General features: G+C 38.7%; 1 protein-coding gene across 1 annotated transcript in view; it reads left to right on the top strand.

The window, feature by feature from the left end:
* Positions 1 to 20,304, top strand: part of CSGALNACT2 (chondroitin sulfate N-acetylgalactosaminyltransferase 2) — a 49,847-nt gene extending 29,543 nt beyond the window's left edge. Inside the window, exons 6-9 of the mRNA XM_066349739.1 lie at positions 441 to 619; positions 2,151 to 2,245; positions 3,889 to 3,970; positions 17,977 to 20,304. Coding sequence (XP_066205836.1) covers positions 441 to 619; positions 2,151 to 2,245; positions 3,889 to 3,970; positions 17,977 to 18,269 — 649 coding nt within the window. The 3' untranslated portion in view covers positions 18,270 to 20,304. The remainder of the gene's footprint in view (positions 1 to 440; positions 620 to 2,150; positions 2,246 to 3,888; positions 3,971 to 17,976) is intronic.
* The last annotated feature ends 4,495 nt before the right edge of the window (positions 20,305 to 24,799 follow it).

The raw sequence follows: 24,799 nt of genomic DNA on the forward strand, positions 1-24,799 counted from the left end.
CAAATCCGTGTCCAAAGTGCAATGTGAATATCGGCGCGTTTATAACAAAGCACCACCACATAGGAATAACATTACTCGGTGGGATAAGCCGTTGAAGGAAACAGGCTATTTGGTGGAGAAACCCCATTCTGGTAGGCCATCAGTCTGACGAGTCTGTAGAGGCTATACGGGATAGCTACCTAAGGAGCCCTAAAAAATCTGTGCATGCGCCCACATTGAACTGCACTGAATAGGTATGAAACTGGGAGAGTTTTCCTTTTATTTGGTGTAGATTTCACATTTCTATCGTCTTTTGTTGCTTTCCTGTGACCGGTCAAAAGTGCACCATGATTTTACGGACACACTGTATCTGAAGTGAAAAACATACTTGTAAGTTGTTTGGAAGGAAGAGTTGTTAAGCTTTAAGTGGGACTAATTTGTTGTATGTGCTTTCCTCATAGTGTGTCTAATTTTCACAATTATACCTTGGTCTCATTGAATGAAGAATTTAATCGTGGACGAGGACTAAATGTGGGTGCCCGAGCTTGGGACAAGGGAGAGGTCTTGATGTTTTTCTGCGATGTTGATATATATTTCTCAGCCGAATTCCTTAACAGCTGCCGGTTAAATGCTGAGCCAGGTACGTAAAGTGTTAGTAGGTGAACCAAGTGTAGAATGTCAGTAGTCTCCCATATTTTGAATCAAGTTAATTATGTTTTTTAAAGTTATATTAGGCATAAATAACTGGAATGTTAAGTAGAAAAGTGAAAATTTGTCCCTCTCACGTTCATACCCCTTGTTCTCTTATGTCCAAATTCTAATGCCTACATGTAAACAAATGCAAAGAAATAAAAAGTCTTTAAATTGACAAGGGCACCCATCAGAAAAGAACCAAGCAAACAGGAGCTGTGTGAGAGTCAGAAGCACTCTGCGCCAGTCAGCGGCGTGGGTGCACAAGGCACGCTTGGTCTCCAGACTGCATTTGGGGTGGTTCACTATATTTTGCTTTATGTTACAGGTTTTTTTTTATATTATGAGCAAATGACATTTTTAGAAATCAAACCTATTTTAAATGTTTTTAATCTTTTAAGTATAATTTAAATCTTAACTTTAAATGAAAATATTTTCTGTATTTTAAAAAATCTCATACTTTTTAAATGTAGAACTGTTTACATCATACAATTTATTACCTTCTTGTTAATTAGTTTGGTGGGATAATTGTCAGGACCTCTCTCAGAGCCAAGTGAGTAAATAAGGGTTGGGTTTACTTTTGTTAACACCAGACAGCATGAAGATCAAAATGTGAAAGTTGAAGGAGACATTTGCTCCATATGAAAGAAATAGTTTGAAATCCAGAAATAGATTTGCCTCTGGGAAACGAGCTTCTCATCCCTACGTGGGTTTTGATGAAGGTGAGATGAGTATCTGCTAGGAATCTTGTGTTTACAGGGTCCTTGACAATCACTGAGCACTTTATATTATCACATCTGATTGAGGCCAGTGTGAGCAAGGGGTGCCTTGTTGAGGTGAGATGGGCTAGTCAGTCAGCCTTTAAGGCCTCTTCAGTGCTACCATTTGAATGACAATGACAAGGCTTTCTGCAAGGGCTATTACATCAAGTAATTTTGATGCTAATCTTTCCAATATTTTTAAATCTTAATCAGATCTACCTGCAGGTCAATGTTTTCATTATTTGCTATATATTTATTCACTGTACAGTGTTCTTAGGATTTACCAACTGTTTCTATGAAGGGTGGCTTTAGCATACGTTTTTAAGTTTATTGGTGGTTACTAAAGTTAACCTGTATCTACTGCTGCTAATTAGATGAAAGAATGAATAATAAATGGATCACCTAATGAATAGCTGAGAGAATGCCTTTGTGTATTTCCCCAAAGTCAAGGGAATTAACGTGTGGAGCGCCCATTAATCTATTTTTTCTCTGTTGTTTTGGAAGGCTATAGTTCCATAGTCTGGTCTACTGATATATTATAAAATCATCATTATGTTTACGGATGTTCACTAGCCTGAACATGATAAAGTACAATATTGATAAAATACAATTGTCATGTAGAATTAAGACTTCAACAGAATATTAATAGATATGTAATACAGGTCAGCCCTTCATTTTATGACTCCTTTGTGTGATATAAATGTATATTTTAATTTGTAGGTAAGAAGGTGTTTTACCCTGTGGTGTTCAGTCTCTACAACCCTGCCATTGTCTATGCCAATCAGAACATACCCCCTCCTGTGGAACAGCAGCTGGTAAGTCTCACGGTGTTAAGAAGGCAACAAAGATCCTCTCTAGGTTCCTTTATATCTGTTTCACAAGAAGAAAACAAAAATTTTATAAAATACTGCAGTTATAAACACATTTTCTTTTTTATTTAGAATAAACACATTTTCATAGTCTCTTTTTACCACCTTCCATAAAATGCTTCACATTTTTTGTTTTAGAATTTTGTCATTCTGGAAGGAAAAAAAGTTTAGGCCACAGAGAAAACTTCATGTTCCAGAATATGAAAATTGTACAGTCATTTCTGCCAATATATTTATAGTAATACTAAAAATAAATTATACTTTTCAAAATCTGTTAACTAGAAATTAAAACTAGATAAGAAGAAATAACATACTGTAGGAAATTATTTTAAAAGTCATGTCATGGGAATGTCACATGTCAGAACTTACACTTGTACTTACATCAGCATAATAGTTATATATACTTATATAGCTTTTCAAAATTTTGAAATAACTTAGTATATTAGCATAATTTAGATTTATAGAAAAGAAGGAAAGATAGTATGGAGCATTCGTAGACTTCACCCAGTGAAGCGTTGTATGAGTAAAAAAAGGTTTCTTAGGCTTCAACTTTTACTTGATTCTGGGGACTCATTATCCTTAAAGCTCTGACTTTCTTTGCTTGAGGTTCAGTGGTGACAGCTTCATTTCAAAGCTGGTTTCCCTCATGGTGGAAAAGGACTATTGTAGTCCCAAATGTTGCTACACCCTACACCTGAGGTCGACAAACTTATTCTATATAGAGCCACATAGAAAATATTTGGGGCTTTGCAGTCCATATAGTCCCTTTTACAGTTATTCAACTTCTTATCATTGTACCATGAAAGCAACCACAGAGAATTTGTAAACAATGAGTGTGACTGTGTGCCAGTAAAATTTACAAAACCAGGTGGCAGGCCAGTTCTAGGCCAGAGGCTGCATGTTGCTGACTTCTGCCGAATACCATCCAGAAAGAGCTAGTGTCTTTTCTAGTAGCTCTCTCAGAAGGACAAGGGGGCTTTGTTTACCAAAGTTCCCAACAATCTGCCCTGAAACATGCTGGCCTGAATTTTGTCTAATGTCTGTTAATGGATCAATTCCTAAAGTTACCTGGGGTGAGATTGTCATACTGCTGTAGCGTTCTCATGGCCCAGTCTAAAAATACAGGTAGAAGGAGCTTGCTTGAAGCTCATGGGTTGCATGGGGCCCAAACTGTATACAATTAGGAAGGGAGTAGGGAATGGGTGCTGGGTAGGCACCAAATAAGGTCCACCCTATTTGACCCTGATCACAGGGTATTATGGTGTGTGCAACTGTTGTCCTCCTAGATTGAATGTAAGGCCCTTGAGATCAGGTACCATGCTGTTTATTAGTAACCCAGCTTGTACCTTATACAGGGCTTGAATCCAAATAAATTGGAAGTGGCCAGAATCTCGGCTTTTAGGGATTACTATATGTATATTTTTTGCTTTTATAAGGATTTATAAAACAAGATAAATGCATGTTATTCATTATCAGAAATATAAGCGATAGGGAAATTATTATTTGGAAAGTATTAATTTTTTCATTGTTGATTAAAACTTTTTCTAGTTCTTAAGGTACTAAATTTATTTTTTCCCCTCTAACTTAAGGTTCACAAAAAGGATTCTGGCTTTTGGCGAGATTTTGGCTTTGGAATGACTTGTCAGTACCAATCAGATTTTCTAACTGTTGGTAAGTACACCTTATGTTTAAGGATAGGACTTTATGTATTTACAATGTCATTTAATGGCGGTTTTCTAACAAGTCTCAGATTTGAGTAGTTTTCTGTTAAAATATGAACGTCTGCGAATAGTTCAAAAGAAGAGTCTAGAGATAGAAAAGTCAAAGTGAGTTCATAATTGTTGTCTTTAAATAACAAAACTAAGGTCAAAGATAAAATAACAGTATATAATACTATTTCTTTAAAATCAAAGCACTATTTTTTAAAAATATTTGTGGCTTGTTACCCATATTCACAGTTGATTTTTCTAACAAGCTTATTACATAACTTTGGTATTGTACTGGTGGATTGTTACAGCAGGAAATAATGTTGCGTTTTCTAGTCTGAGGGTTTTATGTTTTTATTGAGAAGTGAAATCCCCTTTAATTATCTTATTAAACTGTTATACAAAATTCCAGTATTTAAAACAAATGAGAAAACAGCTTCTCTCTCTAACTGTGGTTGAAGTTGGAGTGGGGCACGTGAGGTTTCTAGCTTAGTCATCAATCCACTAAACCAGAGATGACCTGCCCCACCCGGCTCCATTCTACCCAGCAGAAAATAAAGTGTCAGAGCACAGTTTCAGACAGCAGGCTGCGACTTCCAGTCATGATGGCAGAGTGGGTACACACTGCTTGCCTGCTCCCACAATTACATCAAAATGACAACCAAATTATAGAATAACCACCCTTGACAATCATCTGAAAATGAGGTGAGCATTATACCTATAATTAAGAATATAAAGAAGAAGCCATGTCGAGACTGTTAATGGGATGGAGATGTATAACAGGCTAGTTTCACACCCACGTGTGAATCAGGAGGAATATCAGACATATTGGTGAATATGTTCTCCCATTGTGTGGCTTGTCTTTTTATTTTGTTCATGGTGTCTTTTGCTGTGCAAGAGCTTTTTAGTTTGATGTAGTCCCATTTGTTCATTTTGTCCTTTATTTCACTTGCCTGAGGAGCTATATCAGCAAAAATATTGCTGCAAGAGATGTCTCAGATTTTACTGCCTATGATTTCTTCTAAGATTTTATGGTTTTGCGACTTACATTTATTAAGTCTTTTATCCATTTTGAGTTTATTTTTGTGAATGGCGTAAGTCAGTAATGTAGTTTCATTTTTTTGCATGTACCTGTCCACAATTTTCCCAACACCGTTTATTAAAGAAACTGTCTTTATGCCATTGTATAATCTTGCCTCTTTTGTCAAATATTAATTGGCCATAAAGGCATGGGTTTATTTCTGGGTTCTATGTTCTGTTCCATTGATCTACATACTTGTTCTTATGCCAGCACCAGGCTGTTTTGATTACTATAGCCTTGTAGTATAGCTTGATATCAGGAAGTGTTATACCACCCACTCTGTTCTTCATTTGCAAGATTGCTGAGTATATTTGGGTTCTTTTTTGGTCCCTTATTTTTTTGGAATATTGGTTCTAGATCTGTGAAGTATGCCACTGGTATTGTAATAGGAATTTCTTTTTTAAGTGAGAGGAGGGGAGGGGAGATAGTGAGACAGACTCCCACATGCGCCCCAAGCAGGATCCACCAAGCAACCCTATCTGGGGCTGATGCTTGAATCAACTGAGCTGTTTTTAGCACCTGAGGCTGATGCACTCAGACCAACCGAGCTATCCTTAGAACCCAGGGCCTATGCTTGAACCCAGTCGACCCACTGGCTATGTGAGTGGAAGAGGGAGAGAAGAGGAAAAGGAAGGGGGAGAAAAGCAGATGGTCACTTCTCTTGTGTGCCCTGACTGGGAATACAACCCAGGACGTCCATATGCCAGGCCAATGCTCTATCCACAGAGCCACCAGCCAGGGGCTTTAATAGGAATTGCATTGACTCTGTAGAGAGAAATTAAGGAAACAATCCCATTTACTACTGCAACAAAACAATAAAGTACTTAGGAATAAATATAACCAAGGAGATAAAAGCCTTGTACTTAAAAAATCATAAGATATAGAAAAAAACAAATCAAGGAAGCTATAAACAAGTGGAAGCATATACTGTGCTTATGGGCAGTAAGAATTAACATCATTAAAATGTCCATACTACCCAAAGCAATCCATAGATTCAATGCTTTGTGTCCTAACATGTGGTCTATCCTAGAAAATGTACCATGTGCACTTGAAAAGAATGTATATTTTGCTGCTTTAGGTGAAATGTTCTGAGGATATCAATTAAATCCACTTGATGTAGTGTGTCATTTAAGGCCGCAGTTTCTTTGTTGATTTCTGTCTGGAGGATCTATCCATTGATTTTAGTGGAGTGTTAAAATGCCCTACTATTACCATGTTGCTGTCAATCTCTCCTTTTATAGCTATCAAAATCTGCTTTATATATATAGGTTCTCCTATATTGGGTGCATACATATTTACAATGATTATATCCGTCCGTTGTTTGGTTGCTCTCTTTACCATTGTGTAGTGACCTTATTTGTCCCTTACTATAGATAGCCTTTGTTTTAAAGACTATTTTGTCTGGTGTAAGTATTGCTACCCCAGCTTTTTTTTTTTTTTTTCATTTCCAGTTGCATGGAATATTTTTTCCATGCCTTCACTTTCAGTCTTTGTGTATCTCTTGTTCTGAGGTGGGTCTCAGGTAGACAGCGTATATATGGGTCCTGTTTTCTTATCCATGCAGCTACCCTGTCTTTTGATTGGAGCATTTAATCCATTTACATTAATACTATTATTATTGTTACTATTTTTAGTGAGAGGAGGGGAGGCAGAGACAGACTCCTGCATGTGCCCTGACTGGGATCCACCTGGCATGCCCACTAGGAGGCAATTCTCTGCCCATCTGGGGCCCTTGCTCAGTTGCAACTGGAGCCATTTTTTAGTGCCTGAGGCAGAGGCCATGGAGCCATCTTCAGCACCCAGGGCCAACTCGCTCTAATAGAGCCATGGCTGCAGGAAGGGAGAAGAGATAGAGAGACAGAGACAAAGAGAGAAGTGAAAGGGGGAGGGGTGGAAAAGCGGATGGGTGCTTCTCCCTGTGTGTCCTGACTGGGAATCGAACCTGGTACTTCCACACACGAGGCTGATGCTCTACCACTGAGCCAACTGGCCAGGGCCTAATCCATTTACATTTTAAGTTATTATTGATATGTACTTATTTGTTGCCATTGTATTCTGTAAACCTATACTTCTTTCTATTTCTTTTTTCTTTTTCTCCTTTTATAGCAGTCTCTTTAACATTTTTTGTAGTGCTGATTGGTGATAATAAACTCCTTTAGCTTTTTTTGTCTGGGAAGCTCTTTATTTCTTCTTCAATTTTAAATGATAGCTTTGCTGGATAGAGTAGTCTTGGTTGTAGGTTTTTGTTTTGCATCACTTTGAATATTTCTTGACAGTTTCTTCTGGCCTGAGATGTTTCTTTTGAGAAGTCAGATGTCAGTGGGAGTCTCATCTGTAGGCAATTAAGTACTTTTCTCTTGCAGCTTTTAGTATTCTCTCTTTGCCTCTTATCTTTGGCATTTTAATTGTGGCTTGGTGTAGGTCTTTTTGGGTTCATCTTTAATGGGACTCTCTGTGATTCTTGAACTTGTGTGACTTTTTCCTTCAACAAATTAGAGAAGTTTTCAGCTATGATTTCCTCAAACAAGTTCTCTATCCTTTGTTCATTGCCTTCTCCTTGAGGGACCCCTATGATGTGAGTTGTTTCACCTGATGTTGTCACAGAGGTCTCTTAGTTTCCTCAGCCATTTTGAGCCTCTTTACCTCTTGCTACTCTGCTTCTGTGCTTATGTTTATCTTGTCCTCTAAATCACTGATTTGATCCTCCGCTTCATCCAACCTACTATTGATTCTTTGTAGTGCAGTCTTCATTTCAGATATTGAATTTGCCATTTTTGACTGGTTCTTTTATGGTTTCAGTGTCCTTTTTAATGCTTACTATGTCTTTAAGTTCTCACTGAGATCATCCATTCTTACTCTAAGATCCTTGAGCATCCTAATAACCATTATTTTAAACTCTGCATCTGGTAGTTTGGCTGCTTCCTTTTCATTTAATTCTGTTTCTGGGGATTTCTCTTATTGAGTCACTTGGGGTATATTTCTTTGTCTGCCCATTGTCTCTGTGTATTAGGTATCTCTGCTCTGACTTCAAAATTTGTTGTGATGTCTTTATGAGGATGGTGGGCTCAGTGGTACAAATCTCCAGGCCACCTGAGCTACTTGCTCAGGTGTTGCTGAGGGTTGTATTTGCCCTCCTGTTGTATGTGAGTCTTGAATTCTGTTGGCCCTTTAATGGATATAATTAACCGGTCAGGCTTGCTGGCTCTATGGGTCAACATTGATCATCTGTATTAGACGCTGTGCAGTGTCTGTTCTCTGGAGTGTAGTTATTCTCAGCAGAGTCTGGTGACTGCTGGACGTGCTCTTTGGGTGTGCCACTTGTGCGGCTAGTTGAGTCTCACACTGGAGTGGTCTGTTAACCACTGCTGGTTGTGTTGGTTCTGGGTCCTCTTGGGCGGGGTTTGGGAATGGGTTGATGTCAGCTGTTCTTTGTAATCTGTCACCAGCTACCTGGCTGGAGCTACCACTCTTTACTGTTTGTGCCTGGGTTTCCTGTGCCTGGGTGTGTGTGGGAGGGACTAACCTGTGAATAAAATTTGGCTTCGTCCTGCTTAGAGCTGACAGCAGCTCCATAAAAGGGCCCAGTTTCCTTAAGATTGGCCTCCACTTTTCAGCTATTCCACCTCCTCTTGCAGCTGCCTGGTCTTCCCAAAGGGTCTTCGGTAGACAGATTGTAGAGTGGGTGCAGACTGGCCCCACCCCACCCACCCCTCTACAGGTTGCAAGCTTGTTGGGTTAGGGCCATTGAGATCAGGACAATGTTAGTGGGAAAACTGCTTCAGGGGTCTCTTGTTCAGGAGCTCAGTACGGGGAAAGTGACCTCTACTCCAGAGCCTAATCCCTCAGACACTGCTGAATACTCCAGTTGTAATTCTCCCGAGAGAAGTGAGCAGCAGGTTCAGGTTGGGAGGGGCTGACAGCCCTCTCTGCAGAAGTCCTTTCAGCTGAGGAGCTCCTGGTCTCGGAGGAAGACTGAGAGAGTCTTCCACTGGTGTTGTTTGGGACCTTCCCCTAGAAGTGGCTAAGCCCCTCAACTGGTCCCAGCAGTAGGCTCCAAGGAACTCACACTTTGAGTGTCTGAGCTTCAAGCCTCTCTCCCTACCCGTGAGATGGAAGCACCAGTCATATTCTTGGGAACATGGTGGGGAAAGCTCTGACCTCAGGCAGCTGAGTCACTGTCTCCCTTGAGGCTTTTCAGCCCCTGCTTCCTGGCCAAGGCTGCTTACTTTTTGCCATAGGGTGAGGCAAGAGAAATTTCCAAGGGTCAGGCAGTTGCTTTCCCCATGCTGATGCCACACAGAGGGGATTCTCCATCCAAGAAAGATGGGGACTGGGGTACCAGAGAATGATTCAGCACAAGGGCTCTGGTGCCTGACTCAGCATAAGGGCTCTGGTGCCTGTGTCTCTGAAATTTCCTGTCTCTTTCTTACAGGCAGTAACCTTGCCTCTTTCTACAGCCAAATGCTATGTGGGTGCGTCTTCTAGGCTCTAGTTTTCTAGGGTGGGGTGCCCAGCCTGGGACTTAGGACCCACACCTCTCAGGGTGACCCCCCTGCAGCTGAGATTTCCTTTCAGGCCCTTAGCTGCCACTCTCCTGGGAGCGGGGGCAGCCCTTTTCACATCTCTGCCCTTCCTGCCTGTCTCAGTATAGCTTCTGTGAATCCTTGGTTATATACTCCTCTTCATTTAGTCCTGAGTTGGTTTTTTCAGGATGATTGTTCTTAAATTTAGTTATAACTCCAGTTAGGTACTGGGAGGGGGTGAGTGGAATGTCCATTTGCCTACTCCATTGCCATCTTGGATTTCCTTGTCCGTACAACTTTTTTTTTTTTTTTTTAATAAATTTTTATTAATTATAATGGGATGACATTAATAAATCAGGGTACATATATTCAAAGAAAACATGTCTAGGATATTTTGTCATTAAATTATGTTGCATACCCCTCGCCCAAAGTCAGATTGTCCTCCGCCTCCCTCTATCTAGTTCTCTGTGCCCCTCCCCCTCCCCCTAACTCTCTCCCTCCCTCCCTCCCATGTCCTCCCTCCCCCCACTCCTGGTAACCACCACACTCTTGTCCATGTCTCTTAGTCTCGTTTTTATATTCCACCAATGTATGGAATCATGTAGTTCTTGTTTTTTTCTGATTTACTTATTTCACTCCGTATAATGTTATCAAGATCCCACCATTTTGCTGTAAATGATCTGATGTCATCATTTCTTATGGCTGAGTAGTATTCTATAGTGTATATGTGCCACATCTTCTTTATCCAGTCTTCTATTGAAGGGCTTTTTGGTTGTTTCCATGTCTTGGCCACTGTGAACAGTGCTGCAATGAACATGGGGCTACATGTGTCTTTACGTATCAATGTTTCTGAGGTTTTGGGGTATATACCTAGTAGAGGGATTGCTGGGTCATAAGGTAGTTCTATTTGCAGTTTTTTGAGGAACCACCATACTTTCCTCCATAATGGTTGTACTACTTTACAGTCCCACCAACAGTGGATGAGAGTTCCCTTTTCTCCGCAGCCTCTCCAACATTTGCTATTACCCGTCTTGTTGATAATAGCTAATCTAACAGGGGTGAGGTGGTATCTCATTGTAGTTTTGATTTGCATTTCTCTAATAACTAATGAAGCTGAGCATCTTTTCATATATCTGTTGGCCATTTGTATTTCTTCCTGGGAGAAGTGTCTGTTCATGTCCTCTTCCCATTTTTTTTATTGGATTGTTTGTTTGTTTGTTGTTGAGTTTTATGAGTTCTTTGTAAATTTTGGATATTAGGCCCTTATCTGAGCTGTTGTTTGAAAATATCATTTCCCATTTAGTTGGCTGTCTGTTTATTTATTTATTTTTTAATAATTTTATTTTTTTAATGGGGTGAAGTCTGTTTATTTTGATATCAGTTTCTCTTGCTGAGCAAAAACTTTTTATTCTGATGTAGTCCCATTCATTTATCTTTGCCTTCACTTCTCTTGCCATTGGAGTCAAGTTCATAAAATGTTCTTTAAAACCCAGGTCCATGATTTTAGTACCTATTTCTTCTTCTATGTACTTTATTGTTTCAAGTCTTATATTTAGGTCTTTGATCCATTTTGAATTAATTTTAGTACACGGGGACAGGCTGTAGTTGAGTTTCATTCTTTTGCATGTGGCTTTCCAGTTTTCCCAACACCATTTGTTGAAGAGGCTTTCTTTTCTCCATTGTGTGTTGTTGGCCCCTTTATCAAAGATTATTTGACCATATATATGTGGTTTTATTTCTGGGCTTTCTATTCTGTTCCATTGGTCTGAGTGTCTATTTTTCTGCCAATACCATGCTGTTTTGATTATCGTGGCCCTATAATATAGTTTAAAGTCAGGTATTGTAATGCCCCCAGCTTCATTCTTTTTCCTTAGGATTGTTTTGGCTATTCGGGGTTTTTTATAGTTCCATATAAATCTGATGATTTTTTGTTCCATTTCTTTAAAAAATCTCATAGGAATTTTGATGGGAATTGCATTAAATTTATATATTGCTTTGGGTAATATGGCCATTTTAATTATATTTATTCTTCCTATCCAAGAACAAGGAATATTTTTCCATCTCATTGTGTCTTTTTCTATTTCTCTTAATAATGCCTTGTAGTTTTCGTTATATAGATCCTTTACATTCTTTGTTATGTTTATTCCTAGGTATTTTATTTTTTTTGTTGCAATCGTGAAGGGGATTATTTTTTTGAGTTCGTTTTCTAATATTTCATTGTTGGCATATAGAAAGGCTATGGACTTTTGTATGTTAATTTTGTATCCTGCGACCTTACTATATTGGTTTATTGTTTCTAATAATCTTTTTGTGGAGTCCTTCGGGTTTTCGATGTATAGGATCATATCATCAGCAAAGAGTGATACCTTTACTTCTTCTTTTCCGATATGGATGCCTTTTATTTCTTTGTCTTGTCTGATTGCTCTGGCCAGAACTTCTAGCACCACGTTAAATAAGAGTGGAGAGAGTGGACAACCCTGTCTTCTTCCTGATTTAAGGTAGAAAGTCCTCAGTTTTAAGCCGTTTAATATGATGTTGGCTGATGGTTTATCATATATGGCCTTTATCATGTTGAGATATTTTCCTTCTATACCCATTTTGTTGAGAGTCTTAAACATAAAATTGTGTTGTATTTTATCAAAAGCCTTTTCTGCATCTATTGATAAGATCATGTGGTTTTTGTTCTTTGTTTTGTTGATATGGTGTATTACGTTAACCGTTTTGCGTATGTTGAACCATCCTTGAGATTCTGGGATGAATCCCACTTGATCATGATGTATTATTTTTTTAATATGTTGTTGTATTCGGTTTGCCAGTATTTTGTTTAGTATTTTAGCATCTGTATTCATTAGAGATATTGGTCTGTAGTTTTCTTTCTTTGTGCCATCCTTGCCAGGTTTCGGTATGAGGATTATGTTGGCCTCATAAAATGTGTTTGGAAGTATTGCTTCTTCTTCAATTTTTTGGAAGACTTTGAGTAGAATAGGAACCAAGTCTTCTTTGAATGTTTGATAGAATTCACTAGTATAACCGTCTGGGCCTGGACTTTTATTTTTGGGGAGGTTTTTAATAGTTTTTTCTATTTCCTCCCTGCTGATTGGTCTGTTTAGGCTTTCTGCTTCTTCATGACTCAGTCTAGGAAGGTTGTATTGTTCTAGGAATTGATCCATTTCTTCTAGATTGTTGAATTTGGTGGCATATAGTTTTTCATAGTATTCTACAATGATTCTTTGTATATCTATGATGTCTGTGGTGATCTCTCCTCTTTCATTTTGGATTTTATTTATTTGAGTCCTGTGCCTTTTTTCCTTGGTGAGTCTTGCCAAGGGTTTATCAATTGTGTTGATCTTTTCAAAGAACCAGCTCCTTGTTTTATTGATTTTTTCTATAGTTTTTCTGTTCTCTATTTCATTTATTTCTGCTCTGATTTTTATTATCTCCTTTCTTCGGCTGGTTTGGGGTTGTCTTTGTTCTTCTTTTTTTAGTTCCTTAAGGTGTGAAGTTAAGTGGTTTACTTCGGCTCTCTCTTGTTTGTTCATATAGGCCTGAAGTGATATGAACTTTCCTCTTATTACTGCTTTTGCTGCATCCCAGAGATTCTGCTATGTCGTATTTTCATTTTCATTAGTCTGTATATATATTTTGATCTCTGCGCTTATTTCTTCTTTGACCCATTCATTTTTTAACAGTATGTTGTTTAGTTTCCACATTTTTGTGGGTTTTTTCCCCTCTTTTTTGCAGGTGAATTCTAGTTTCAAGGATTTATGATCAGAAAATATGCTTGGTACAATTTCAATTTTTCTGAATTTGCTGATATTGTCTTCGTGGCCCAACATATGTTCAATTATTGAGAATGTTCCATGTACACTAGAGAAAAATGTATACTCTGTCGCTTTGGGATTAAGTGTCCTGTAGATGTCTATCATATCCAGGTGTTCTAGTGTTTCGTTTAAGGCCAATATATCTTTATTGATTCTCTGTTTGGATGACCGATCTAGAGCCGTCAGCGGTGTATTGAGGTCTCCAAGTATGATTGTATTTTTGTCCATTTTTGTTTTTAGGTCAATAAGTAGCTGTCTTACATATTTTGGTGCTCCTTGGTTTGGTGCATATATATTAAGGATTGTTATGTCTTCTTGATTCAGTGTCCCCTTAATCATTATGAAATGACCATTTTTGTCTCTGAGTACTTTTTCTGTCTTGTAGTCAGCATTATTAGATATGAGTATTGCTACGCCTGCTTTTTTTTGGGTGTTGTTTGCTTGGAGTATTGTTTTCCAGCCTTTCACTTTGAATTTGTTTTTATCCTTGTTGCTTAGATGTGTTTCTTGTAGGCAGCATACAGTTGGATTTTCTTTTTTAATCCATTCTGCTACTCTGTGTCTTTTTATTGGTAAATTTAATCCATTTACATTTAGTGTAATTATTGACACTTGTGGGTTCCCTATTGCCATTTTATAAATTGCTTTCTGTTAGTTTTGTATCTTGTTTGATTCTTCTCTTTTGTTTTTTTATCATTTGTTTTTGTCTGTTTGTATTCCATACTTCTTTCCTCTGTTGCTACCTTTTTTAAGTCATGTGTTTTTGTGGTAGTTTTTTCAAGGGTGGTTACCATTAAGTAATGAAAAGGGTACCTACCATATTCATTGTAGTACCCTATCTTATGAGTGTTTCTGCGCTTCATCGTCCTTTGCTACTGTTAATCTCCATCCTCTCTCTCCTTTTTTTTCTTTTGTTGTCACAGTATAAATTTGGTTTTATTGTGTTCTTGGTGCAGCTGTTACTTGTGGTTTTGTTTTGTTTTGTTCTTTGAATCTGCTTGGAAAACCCCCTTTAGTATTCCCTGGAGTGGGGGCTTTCTGATGATAAATTCCCTCATCTTTTCTGTATTTGTGAATGTTTTTATATCTCCTTCGTACTTGAAGGATAGCTTTGATGGGTATAGTATTCTTGGCTGAAAGTTCCTCTCTTTCAGAGCTTTAAATATTGGGGTCCACTCTCTTCTAGCTTGTAGAGTTTCTGCTGAGAAATCTGATGATAATCTAAAAGGCTTTCCTTTATATGTTGTATTCTTATTTTCCCTGGCTGCCTTGAGAATTTTTTCTTTGTCATTGGTTTGTGCCATCTTCATTATGATGTGCCTTGGGGTAGGTTTGTTGGGGTTAAGAAAACTTGGTGTTCTGTTTGCTTCTTGTATTTGAGGTTTTAGTTCTTTCCACAGGCTTGGAAAATTCTCGTCTATTATTTATTTTAGTATATTCTCCATTCCATTTTCTCTCTCTTCTCCCTCTGATATACCTATTATTCTTATGTTATTCTTTTTGATGGAGTCAGACAATTCCTGTAGGGCTTTCTCGTTTTTTATTATTTTTGAGTCTCTTTCTTCTTCTCTCTGTTGTGCCTCAAGTTGCTTGTCTTCTATTTCACTAATCCTACCTTCTATCTGGGCTGTTCTATTACCTAAGCTTGTTACCTCGTTTTTCAGCTCGTGAATTGAGTTTTTTATTTCTGTTTGATTTGTTTTTATAGTTTCAATTTCCTTGATAATATATTCTTTGTGATCGTTGAGTTGTTTTCTGAGCTCCCTAAATTGCCTTTCTGTGTTTTCTTGTATATCTGAGTATTTTTAGGATTTTTATTTTAAATTCTCTGTCATTTAGCTCCAAGGTTTCCAATATGTTAAATTTTTTCTCCATAGATATTTCCACATCTATTTGTGTTACCTCTCTATCTTTTGTATCCATGATATTCTATTTCCTCTTTCTTATTGGCATCTGAAGGTGGTCTTGTTGATAGCACTAATTAGCATTAATAAAGAATAAAAAGTAAAAAGAGTAAAAAAAATGGAAAAAATTTTTTGGGAAAAGAAAAAAAAAAGGAAAAAAGAAAAGCACCCCACAAAAAAACCCAATAATAATTTATTATTTCCCCCTCTTTTCTTTCTTCTCTTTCCCTCCTCTCCCCTCCTCCTTAGAGAAATATCATGATGACCTGTGAATTATATTATGCTAAATGGAACAAAAACTGCCTATAACGGAGGGGCTGAGTTGGGGTGAAGTATTCAAGGGGCAAAAAAGGGAGTAGGGACCTACAAAATGCAAAAAAAGGAGAAAACCTTGGTCAAGTATAAAATGATTTGCTTTAAGTGATGGTCAACTAAGAGATATAATGAGAGGGATAAGAGGGAAACAGAAAAAAGGAGAAAAAAACCAATAATTAAATAAATAAATTAATAAAAATCTGTTGTATTAAGTGGAGCAAAGACTAAATACAATGGAGACCTTGGGTTGGGAGGAATGATAATGAGTTAAAAAGCAAAATAAAAAGCACCCACAATGCCACAAAAACAAACAAAAAAATCCAAAAACAAAAACAAAAAAAAACTTGAGTCCCAAATTAAATAATTTGTTTGTGATTGAGGATTGAATGGGAGGAAAAGTAAAAGGAGAAAAGAAGAAATGAATAGAAAGGGAGAAATAAGAAAAAGGGGAAAACGAAGGAAGAGAAAGAGGAAAAGATAAAAAACAAAAGGGGAGAGAATGAGAGTTAAGGGTTTTGGAGTGTAACCCTAAAGGAGAGTAAGGACGAAGAAAAGAAATAAAATGTAACACTCATGGGTATTGTAGTTCAAGAAAAGGGAAGAATAAGATGGGCAGAGAATAAAAGGACCGAGGTGGAGGAAATAGAAATGATAATAATAAAGGCAAGAAGATAAAAGAAACAACAACAACAAAAAATAGTGGAACAAGTTATAAAGTCTGTGGATTTTTCCTGATTTTGAGAGGTTAACTTCTTCCTTTTTCTTTTCTCTCCCTCTTCCTGGTCGGTGACTCTGTACCCCAGGCTCTGCCCCTGTGTCACTCTTAGGTAGGGATTTGCAGTTGATGAGATTCTACGGCAATGTCATATAGTTGGCTTCAGTCTCATTGGTAGTCAAGGCTTGTTGGTGTTTGCAGGGTCCAACAATGAGAGAGTTTGCTTTCCCGGAGCCTCTCTCCTAGTCTCCCCTTCCTGAATTAGCAGCCTGGTGACCCAGCTATGAGGCTGCCACTGCTTCTGCCTGGGGAGTAAGAGGCTCAAAAAGCTGGGAAATCCCCACTCTATCCCCACTCTATCCGCAAGGCTCTGGGTAAGGCCCTGGCAGTCAGAGCCTCCAGTGTAATCAGACGGGGCTGGGAGCCAATTATTCTCAAGGTGACTTTCAGTAAGCCTCTAGGCCTGTTCAGCGCCTAGCATTCAGTGGGACCACTCTCCCCAGGCTTTCCGTACTTTGTAGCCTGATCTGGCTGGGAAGAAGAAGCACTAGTTGCTGCTTGCAGTATAGATGTTAACATCTGCCAAGTCCCTCTTGTTAGCATATATCCCTGAGTATGAAGGCTCTGTCAATCAGAAGTTCCCCCGCCCCTTTAGCAAGAGGCACTAAAAAATATCACGCCTCTTGTCTTGGATCGCTGAACTGAGAGAGATCTTATCAATTAGAACCCCGTGGGTCAGTTGGGAGGTGCACAGACTGTCTTTTAAGCTAATTTCAGTGATTGGATCCACAGATGTGCTCTAGAAAGGATTGCAAGCTGCCCGCGCAGCCCTCCCCCAACGCTTGATTGTTAGCTTGAATGGCTGGGTGAGGTGCCCCGCCCACGGAGAGAAGCTCTGGTGTAGGGAAGATCGCTTTGGCGCCCTTCCCGCTTGCCTTGCCGCTGGCGGCTGGGGTGCACTGGGCGCGGGAGAATGGGGTACTCTGGGTGTGCGGGCGAGTGGGGTGCTCTGGGCACGCCGGTAGCGGGGGACGCTCGCTCGCAGTGCACGGGCTGTTGCTCCCCAAGTATGGGCGGGCAGTTGCACGGTGGGTTGACTCACCACAGGCGCACTCCCTCCTCGGCTTGAATGAACGTCTGTGCGGTAGTTAGCTTCCTCCACACCCTCAGCTCCCTCCCGACTCTCAGATTCAAGTGATAGCAGCCCTTTCGCCTTCAGTATGTGTGGAACTCCGGAATGCTCCGAGGATAAATTTTTCTGTTTTAGTTGATAAATTTGTTGAGATTTTGGGGAGATCTGTCAGACGCGCTGCTCACGGCGCCATTTCCGTGACATCACCCTACTTGACTTTCTAAATATTTCCTATGAACTTTGAAGTTTACAAAGCAATCTCACATATTTAATTTCATTTTGATACTCTTAACAGACCTTGAGCTCCTAGATGTCATATGGTAACTGGACTTCCAAACTAGGATGTCAGTCCTCAACATGAGGCATCTGTGGGCTCTATACCATACTGTCTCATTTGAAGCAGAACACTTAAACCTTTATCAGATTGACTGTGTCCTGGCTGCCAGGCAGTTACATATAATGTTAATTTTGACCCTACAGGTGGATTTGACATAGAAGTTAAAGGTTGGGGTGGAGAAGATGTTCATCTTTATCGAAAATACTTACACAGTGACCTGGTTGTGATTCGGACTCCGGTTCCTGGCCTTTTCCACCTGTGGCATGAGAAGCTCTGTGCTGATGAGCTGACCCCTGAGCAGTACCGCATGTGCATCCTATCCAAAGCCATAAACGAAGCCTCGCACTCGCACATGGGAATGCTGGTCTTCAGAGAGGAAATAGAGACACACCTCCGCAAACAGGCGTACAGGACAAACAGCGAAGCTGCCGGCTGACTTCATCATTGATACACCACGTCTGAACCACAGACCAGGTTTATTTATTTGGCCTTAATTCCTGTCCCAGATGCAGTGCCTCTTTCAGAGCAGATATGCTTATCTTTTGTGTTCTTTCTGACATTGCTTTACTTTCACAGTTAACTTCATATGAGAAGAAAAAGCAACTGTTTCAATGCAGAGCCTCTGTTTTGTAAGAGTACTGCATTATGGAATCATTTAAAAATTGAAGTTTGGTGTTTGGTCCCAGAAGTAGTTTTGAGTTAGTTTCTACTCTGTGCTCATGCTCTGGGGCGTCCTGGTTGCCTCTGGGCTGAGGGTGGGATGTGTGGTGACAATGGCAGGGAAGGGGCACCCCGCTCCCACAGAGATGGAGACAGGTTGAGTGTGTGGACAAGGGTTCTTCACCTGCCGACCACTGAGTGAACTTCCTTGGTTTTTAAACGAAGATCTTTGGTCAGTTGCTTAAAGATTTTTTTTTTTTTTCACTGAAACAGAGGCTAATTAAGTGACACATCTGAAATTCCCAGCCAGTCAAGAGAAGACAGAAGTTAAAACCCCCATGTTACTTAGTCCCCTGAATGTCTGCTTTTGAACAAATGGGTTATAGTAGAATGTACTCAGATTAGAATCTATGACTTGATTCAAAATATGAAGTGTTATCTGTCATTATGTTCAGGATTAGAAGTCAAAGTTGCTGTAGCCTGTTTTGAAATCACCATGGAAACATCACTGACAGACATTTATGTGTATTGGAACACAAGACACTAGTAGTGTGTGGGAACCTCAGTGTACATGAGCCAGGGCTGCCAGGGCCTCCTCGTGGTGGATGGTGCAGAGTAGATGAGCATAGCATGGCACTCTGTGGCTTTGCTTTGTATTGTTTCATTTAGCATGGGCCCATATGTATTCACTGTTCATTTTTTCCTAATATGTTATATGCTCCACTTGTATTTGCATTATTATAATACTTTGAGTTGAGAGTTTCACTGAAGGGAGAAAAAAGAAATTTAATGAGGGATACCATAAGCTCACACTGATTTGAGAAAAAAGGAGGAGAGGGAAGGTAGTGCTAATGGAAATCTAAACTATAGAAAATTTTAGAGTTATATATCACTTGCAGATAGAAGAATGATTTGAGGTATAATACATGAGATAAGATAAATAATAAATTATATTCAGATAGGACTATACCATGTTATTTATCACACATCTTTTGCCCTGGGATCAATTACTAGATCCAGAAATTGGAGATGGTTTGAAATGCATGGGCATGCATAGATTTTTGAAACCTTGGCTTTTTTTTTTTTTTTTTTGGAGAGAAGGGGAGAGAGAGAATCATCCACTTGTTGCTTACTTTAGTTGTACATTGCCTCTTGTACGTGCCTTGACCAGAGGATTGGCCTGGTTACCTCAGGCTTAAGTAGAGCCAGTGACCTCGGGTTTTGAACTGGGTGACCTCAGCATTCTAGGTTGACACTCCATCCACTTTGTCACCACCAGTTCGGCAAACATTTGGCTTTTAAAAAGGGACCTATGTTGTATTCTTTCTATTTGTACATAAACCTCTGAAAAATCACAGAAGAAAAATCATTACTCTTTTGGCTCAGTAAATCATACCATCTGAAATATATATTATAAATTTCAAATTTCTTGGTGCTACATGAATTCAATTTTGTAATAACTCTTACTAATTATTCTTATAAGTTTTAAGTTGGGGTAGCACTTAGTCTTGTTTTAAGATATGAAATGACTGTGCAAAATTATTCAGATTATTGTCTCCTTTTATATACAAGTATTTATTATGAAGGACAGTGAAAGTAAAAGAACCTAATTATTTGCAAAGGTAAGTTTCAGCTTGTTTTCTGACAGGATCAAATGACTTTATCTTTATTCCTGTTTTAATATTAATTTTAATTAACTAGCTGTTAATTTAAAGATGGAAGCTAAGCAGTGGAAATAGTACTATGTTTTTGGCATTAAACAGTACCAATAAAATATTTTATTACCAAAAATTAAATGAAAATGTAATAAATTAATTTTTTTCTGTTGTAAAATAGCATAAGTACAGAAATGTGTGCAGCTCTAATTGTGTACTTTAAAGACTAGTAAAGCAGACACTAAATCACCAGCTACCCAGATTAAGAAACAGAATGTTACCAATGAAAATCTTTCTGTGTGTCCCTTTTTGGTCACATCGCATTGCTCTGTCACTGTCCTGATTTTTGTGGTAATTTTTCACTTGTTTTCCTTCTTAGTTTTCCCAACTGTGTGTGCATATTTACCCAATAGACTATTTAGTTTGCCTGTTTTTAATTTAAGTACATATTATTTCAGTATATCTTTTAAACTTTAATTCAGTATTATGTTTTCGAGGTTTACTCATGTTATTCTAAAAATTAATTGTTATTGTTCACTAGTATTCCACTGTGTGAACATAGTCATGCACTGCATAATGACCTTTTGGTCAATGACAGACTGTCTATATGACAGCAGTCCCATGATTAATGGCGCTGACAAATCCTGTTACCTTATGATGTCTAAACATCAGAATCATTGTCTTGAGGACTAAGGAGCACGTCATCGCCTTTTTGTATTGAATTTATTAGGATGACATGGTTCACAGAACCATACAGGTTTCAAGTGTACAACCCAAGAAAACATCATCTGCACACGCATGGTGCACCCATCGGCCCAAGCCAATGTGCTGCATCTAGGAAAGTGTAAGAAACTAAGACAAATGGTGTAATTTTTTAAAAGAAAGTTTAAAAAGTTAAGTTTTATTTTCTTTGGTTAGAATAAGAGAGGGTCCTAAGTCTCTATGGTTAATTCCAATTTTTATTGTTGAAAGTATGAGTATGTTATTTACCCATGTGTTCTGTGTACTGTGTATTAAAATGGGAAGTACTGTTTACTTAACTACCTCACATGTATTAGGCATACTAAGTTAAATTATATGAATTGTTTCTCAATCTTATTAAAAGCTTAAAAATTTGGACCTATGTGCACCACAAGTATGATAGCATTTTATTCTACCACAGTTTGGTAAACCAGAAAACAAAGTTAAGTACTTGGATCTGGTCAGTCAGTGCTCTTTGTGTGGCTCCTGTTTTAATAGAAGTGGATGAGTAATCAACTATTTCAAAAGGTCCAAGGATTGTTTTTAGGTATTTTAGTTATGACCATATTGTAGAGATCGATCATGGTACTAAAATAGAAATAAGACCGTTTTGGGGGGTGGGGGTGGGATGTCATTAAATTTGAGACTGTAGAGCCACATTTAAAATACCTCAGGCTAATTACTGTTCATTTTTTGTGTTGAACTTAAAAGCTTTGCCAGTGAGGGTAGACTAATTGGATTGTAATTGGAGAACAGTGTAGACTTTTTGCTTGTAATAAAACATTAGGTTCATTTTTAGAAGTAATAGAGCTTCCATTTTGAAAATTTAGTATTAAGGTCTTGGAATATGAATGAATACAATTTGTCATTTGTACAGTATTACCTATTTTGCTCCTAACATTTTAATTAACTACTGGAAATCCTTAACCAATTGCTGTAGTTTCTAGGGGGAAAAATGCCATGAAACCCCCATTTATTTTTCCTCTTCATTTTCAAAATGATTTTGGTTGTTTTGATTAGAGTCTGTGCTAATATTCTTTTTGTACCACAGCCCGTTTGAATACAGCTGAACTTAAAAAAAAAGATTAATTGACAGGATCTCATTTTTAATGAACTTAAAATAGCAAAACCACTCTTTTCTTCCCCAAACCTGTAGGAAATAGCTTTACTATTTCATCTTGTTCTATAGGAGTGATGTGGTTTGTAGAGGCATGGTTTCTGTCCCACCCCCTTTGCCCCCCTCCACACCGCCCTACCGCCTTTCCCTCTGGCTGCCACCACACTGTTGTCTGTGTCTGTGTGTTACTTATTTATATAGAGAATTTATTTTTGCTTATTCCCTTCACCTTCTCTCACCCAGCCCTCCTAATTCCCCTCCGTCTGACAGCTGTCAGCCTGTTCCCTGTAACCCTGCCTCTGTTTCTACTTCTTTCCTCAGTTTATTGTGTTCATTAGATTCCACATGTAAGTGAGATCATGTGGTATTTGTCTTTCTCTGCCTGACTTACTTCACTTAGAATAATCTCCAGGTCCATCCATGTTCTCAAAATGTGTATTGAAACCCCACTCTATGATTAGCCCATTCTAGACACTCAGGGCCATAGTGAACAAAACTACTGGAGCTCCTGTTGTAGTTCTGGAGACAGAGCTGTAGCACAGCACATGTCTGCGGTGGTGCTCGTGTGACCACGCCTGCGCTGCCAGACCTAGAGAAGCACAGCACGTAAACCATGTTTAGTGCATCACACTTGATAGTGATGATGAACAACTGTGTTGCCGGGTTATAGATATACTACACTTCTGTAATTTTAGAGTGTGTTCTTACTTATGAAAAAAAAGTGTGTGGTATTACATTGGCAGCACCCTCACAGACCTGTTCACTGCTGCTCCTGACCACATCACTTTCTCTTGTGCTTGATTTCATCCCACGTTGTTTTATTAATGTGGTGTAGCCCACATGTGCAGTATATACAGTCTACAGAAGCACACAGTGATGTCCTCGGCCTTTTCACTCACTCACCACCCCCTCACTGACTCACCGAGAACAACTCCAGTCCTGCAGGCTCTATCCGTGGTGACTTGTACAGGGATTTCATTTTTATCCTTTATAGCACACCTTTACTGGACCTTTTCTGTGTTCAGATACATATGTACTTACCATGGTATTAAAGTTGTCTACAGGATTCAGTACAGGAACTTGCTGCACACGTGTGTAGCCTGGGAGCAATAGGCTATACCATGTAACCTGAGTTTGTTGTAGGCTAACCATCTAGGCTTGTTAAGTGCACTCTTGCCTAATGACTCATTTCTCAAAATGTATCTCATCATTAAGCAGTGTGTAACTGTATAAACTACAATATTTATTAATTCTACTGTTCATAGATATTTGGATTGTTTGTAGTTTTTTTTGTTTGCTTTTGCTGTTATAAGCAGTGTTGTCATAAATACTGTTTTACATGTCTCTTACAAGTGTGCAAGAGTTTCTCCAGGAGTCACAGCACTGGGCCATTCATTGTGTGCACATTCAACTTACTTTCCAGAGTAGATCCACCACATCCACACTGTGAAAGAGTTCACTTTGCATTCTTGGCAATACTTAATTTTGTCAGGTTTATTAATTCTTGCTAATCTAGCAGGTTTAGGCATGAATTATAATTTGCTTTTCCAGTCTTTTTGCCCATTTTTAGCAGTTCATAGAAATATTTCATGTATTCCAGATATAATTTCTTGTTGGTTACATATTTGCAAACACCTTCTCCCAGGATGTGATTTGTCTTCCCTTTACAACCCCCACCCCTTTCCGCTGGTAACCTCGATTACTGCTGTCTGTGTCTGTAAGTTTCTTATATCCCACATTTGAGTAAAATCATATGGTTCTTAGTTTTTTCTGACTTATTTCACTTAGCATGATATTCTCAAGGTCCAACTATATTGTTGTAAATGTCACTATGTCACTGTTTCTTATGGCTGAGTAGTATTCCATTTTATATATGTACCACATCTGTGTGTGTGTGTGTGTGTGTGTGACAGAGAAAGAGACAGAAATAGGGACAGATAGAGACAGACAGGAAGGGAAAGAGATGAGAAGCATCAATTCTTCGTTGTAGTACTTTAGTTGTTCATTGATTGCTTTCTCACATGTGCCTTGACTGAGGGGCTACAGCAGAGTGAGTGATCCCTTGCTCAAGCCAGTGACCTTGGGTCCAAGCTGCTGAGCTTTGCTCAAGCCAGATGAGCCCACACTCAAGCCAGCAACCTAAGGGTTTTGAACCTGGGTCCTCTGCGTCCCACTCCGATGCTTTATTCACTGCGCCACTGCCTGGTCAGGCTGTACCACATCTTTAAACAATCCTCTATCAAGAGACACTCTGGTTGTTTTCATGCTGCGATGACCATGGGGGTGCATGTATCTTTGTGAGTAAATATGATCTGAATACCTCAAACATATCTCTGCTTTTCCTGGTTAGGTCTTTAACCTAAGTAGAAGAGATCTTTGTGAGTCTAACGATTGTGTTTTACTTCATTCCAGCATCACCTTACTATATGGTCCATATTTTACCCACTAATCTGCCAAACCACTCTCATCTGTCAGATGTCCACCCATTCACAGGTCTGATGTGGATCTTCATCTGTTCAATCAGGCTTTCTGTCTATCATCATGCCGTTAGATTACAGTCTAGATTACTGTAACTTGACACAAATTATTATCTCTGAGAGTTAGTCCACTTGCCATGTTTCTAAAGATTGTCTATTTAAAGCCTACTTTCATGTATGTTTTAGAATAAACTTGTTAATTTTCACAAAAAACCTTTATGAATTTGATTGGAAATTCAGTGAATCTATAAGGTCACTTTGGGGAAAATTCATATCCTTTATGCTATAGAGTTTTCCAATCCTTGATCATGACCCA

The sequence above is a fragment of the Saccopteryx leptura genome, chromosome 9 (assembly GCF_036850995.1).
Source record: "Saccopteryx leptura isolate mSacLep1 chromosome 9, mSacLep1_pri_phased_curated, whole genome shotgun sequence".
NCBI classification, from domain to species: domain Eukaryota; kingdom Metazoa; phylum Chordata; class Mammalia; order Chiroptera; family Emballonuridae; genus Saccopteryx; species Saccopteryx leptura.